A 3,666-nucleotide genomic window follows, 5' to 3' on the forward strand; every position below is an offset into this window, starting at 1 on the left:
TTAAAAAAAAAAAAAAAAAAAAAGTAGCTTTCCAAGGCCCTCACTGCACAAGCCATTCAGCACATGTCCTGGGGCATAGTGGCTGACAGTGAGGGATCTTGGTCAGATGATCTTAATTCATTCACCTCCAGCCCCCCTCTGTTCTCTACCAGTCATGTCTGGTTATTAAAATCCTCTCCTTAAAACCCTTTAACAAGGGCTGGGAGAGTGTTTGCCTCCCATGTACAAGGCCCTGGGTTCAATCCCTAGCACCACAAAGAAAGAAAGAAAAAAACCCTTTAACAATGACCCCCTGTGCTCAGGATAATATTCAGAGTTCTTTTATTTGGCTCTCAGAATCTCCTTAATTGCATTTAACACTCTTGGCATCATTATTCCTATAAATTGCAAAACATCTTCCTGGCTAGACTATTAGCTCCATGAGACCAGACTTTTATGCTTTGTGACACAATGCCTAGTATATAAATTTAGAAAATATAAATATACGAAACCTGGTAAGATTTGCTACAAAGATACATAATTCGAGGAAATGGATACAATAGGTGCTTTTACAACTTTATAATTCTTTGCTGATGGGCTCCAGGCCAAGGATGGAACAAAGATGCTCACAGTAGGTTTAGAATTAACATTTACTAGTTCGGGGAAGAGTTCTCAAGGTCTTGACCTTGAATAATGGACTTTTCTTTGGAAACCACCTAAGCAGTTGCAAGCTTACCGTGGTTGGGTGGAAGATGGGAGGGTTATCGTTGGTGTCAGTGACTGTGATGATGGCTTTTGCTGTGGTACTCAAGCCTTCACCTTGGAGATCAGCAGCTTGAACCACCAGAGTATACTTGGGAAAACTCTGCAGACAGATCACACATACACCTGAGTCAGAACCAGTAGCAATAGCCACAGGGGCCCAGCCAAGCCCATTGCACATACAGAACTACAATATTTTCTCAGCTTAAATACCAGTTCTCATGCATCTAGGCACAGAAAATTGGGCAATTGTTTAGATGCAAAGCTCAGACTATCACACTAACTAGCAACTGGCCACAGCAAAGTTTTGCAGTGGCATATAGCTAATATACATTTGCTTTCAATTCCCACTGGATCCTCCTGAGCTCTGCCTGACCTCTCTGTCCAGCCCGGTGGTGACCACACTGATGACCCCTGTTTCCCGGTTGATGGTGAACATATTGCGGTGAGGCAACTCGGGTTCTTGGGAGAGGATGGTGTAAGCAATGGCAGCATTGTAAGTGTTCACATCGTCATCTGCATCCGTGGCTGAGACCTGCATCACGGAGGTTCCTGGAAGCATCAAGGGAGAGGAAGATTTAATTGGGCTGCACCCTGGGACCTGCTTAGTACTGCTCAGTTCAATCCTGGCCCGAGTGGTAAAGGAGGACCCTACAGATGGCACTTTGTTATAGTTCCCCTCTTCTCTAATTTCTAAAATTCTCACCAAATTGCTAGGGGAAAAAAGCAAGCACTACACCACATAAGCCGTGTTCAGGGACCTCATCATCCCCAGGACAAATTTTTGGGCGGGAGTGAGAAGATTTATTGGAAATAACTATAAACTTTTACTAAAACATCTTGCCATATCTCATACTGAGTTGAATGTCATGTAAAACAAAAATTCCAGAATTTTCTGCAGTTCACCTCTCAGTTCATTAGAGAATGGTCATTTGGCATCATTACCTTTAAGGTGGAGTAAAATACTTAAAACACATGTGACTGACAAAGGACCAGTGTCCAAAATATCTAAGTAACTTAAGAATCAATAGCAAAAATACAACTGATCCAAGAAAACAAAACCAAAAAAAGGCAAAAAAAAAAAAAAAACTTCAATAGACAAGTCATAAAGAAGAAATAAATTAAAAATAGCTGGTAAGCATATGCCAAGATGCTTACTTAGCCCATTAGTCACCCCAGAAATGTAGGTTGTTGTTGTTTGGATTTTTATTTTTTTGCAGTGCTGGGGATTAAGTCCAGAGCCTCATGCATGCTAGGTACGTGCTCTACCACTGAGCGACCCTCTCAGCCCGAATGTACAATTTTAAATTGCACCAAGATGGCATCACATGCCCAACAGATTGGCAAAAACAAAACCATTTAACAATTTCTAGGAGTATAAACTGGTTTTAACAACCTTGAAAACCTACTTGACACCATTAAGTAAAGCTGAATACACATAATACACCATTATGAATGTGTACCCTAGAGATATTGTATTTGTACCAGGAGATATGTTAAGGATATTCTAAGAATGCTGTTCAGAATAGCAACAAACAAAAAGAGCCCCAATTTCTATCAACAGTGGAATAAGCTTTACATAATTAACCACAGAAGGGAATACTAAGCAGCAATGAAATGAATGATCTATCATGCCCACCAATGAAGATCTTACATGCATAATGAAAGAGGTCATAGAAATATATGTATAAACCAGGCCCGGTGGTGCATGCCTGTAATCCCAGTGGCTCAGGACTCTAAGGCAAGAAGTCAGTCTCAGCAACTTAATGAAGTCCTAAATAATCCTTCTGCTCAAAATAAAAAATAAAAAGGGCTGGGATGTGGCTCAATGGTTAAACATCCCTGGGTTTAATCCCCAAAATCAGGGGGGGAAAAAAAAGAAAAACAAAGAAATTTATCTATGATGTGATTCCATGTATATAAAGCTTAAAAGTAGGCAAAAGTAGCAAATTATTACCTAGGGATAAATCTACACCTGGGTAAAAGATAAAGAAAATCAAGGGAGGGATATGTTCATGAGATTACTCCTTTCTGCCTATGGTCGCCTGCTGCAGCCATGTCTAAATCAGAGTCCCTAAAGAGCACTGGTTTCGATCCTCAGCACCACATAAAATTAACAGACAAAATAAAGGCATGCTGTCCATCTACAACTACAAAAAAGAAAAGAAAAAGCCCGAACAGCTGCAGAAGCTATTCATCGGAGGGCTGAGCTTTGAAATAACTGATGAGAGTCTGAGAAGTCATTTTGACCAATGGGGAACACTCATGGACTGTGTGGTAATGAGAGACACCAAGTGCTCCAGGGGCTTTGGGTTTGTCCTTATGCCACTGTGGAGGAAGTGGACGCAGCCAGGAATGCAAGACTACACAAGGTAGGTGCAAGAGTTGTGGAACCAAAGAGAGCTTCTCAAAAGAAGATTCTCAAAGACCAGGGGCCCATTTAACCATGAAAAAGATCTTTCTTGGTGGCATTAAAGAAGACACTGAGGGGCTGGGGTTCTGGCTCAGCGGTAGAGTGCCCTCGCACATGCTAGGCAAGGCCAGCCCCTTGCTTTTCTAACTTTTAAGGACCCTGACTTTGTGTATAAGATTGTCATTCAGAAATACCATACTGTGGGCTGGACACAGTGGTGCACGCCTGTAATCCTAGTGGCTCAGGAGGCAGAGGGAGGAGGATCACAAGTTCAAAGCAAGCCTCAGCAATTTAGCAAGGTGCTAAGCAACTCAGTGAGACTCTGTCTCTAAATAAAATACAAAATAGGGCTGGGGATGTGGCTCAGTTGTCAAATGCCCCTGAGTTCAATCCCCAGTATCAAAAAGAAAGAAAGAAAAAATTGCCATACTGTGAATGGCCACAACTGTGAAGTGAGGAAAGCCCTGTCAAAGCAAGAGATGGCTAGTACTTCATCTAGCCAAAGAGGTTGG

General features: G+C 41.8%; 1 protein-coding gene across 1 annotated transcript; it reads right to left on the bottom strand.

The window, feature by feature from the left end:
• Positions 1-633: 633 nt before the first annotated feature.
• LOC107134470 (cadherin-1-like) lies at positions 634-1,339 on the bottom strand (the record flags this gene model as incomplete). Its single annotated transcript, XM_015476572.2, has 2 exons — positions 1,118-1,339; positions 634-844 (listed from the first exon to the last, which is right to left on the bottom strand). Coding segments are annotated over exons 1-2 (397 nt in total), but the record flags the coding sequence as incomplete, so codon positions are not given.
• Positions 1,340-3,666: the final 2,327 nt, after the last annotated feature.

This window comes from Marmota marmota, unplaced genomic scaffold, assembly GCF_001458135.2.
Source record: "Marmota marmota marmota unplaced genomic scaffold, marMar, whole genome shotgun sequence".
Classification (NCBI taxonomy): Eukaryota; Metazoa; Chordata; class Mammalia; order Rodentia; family Sciuridae; genus Marmota; species Marmota marmota.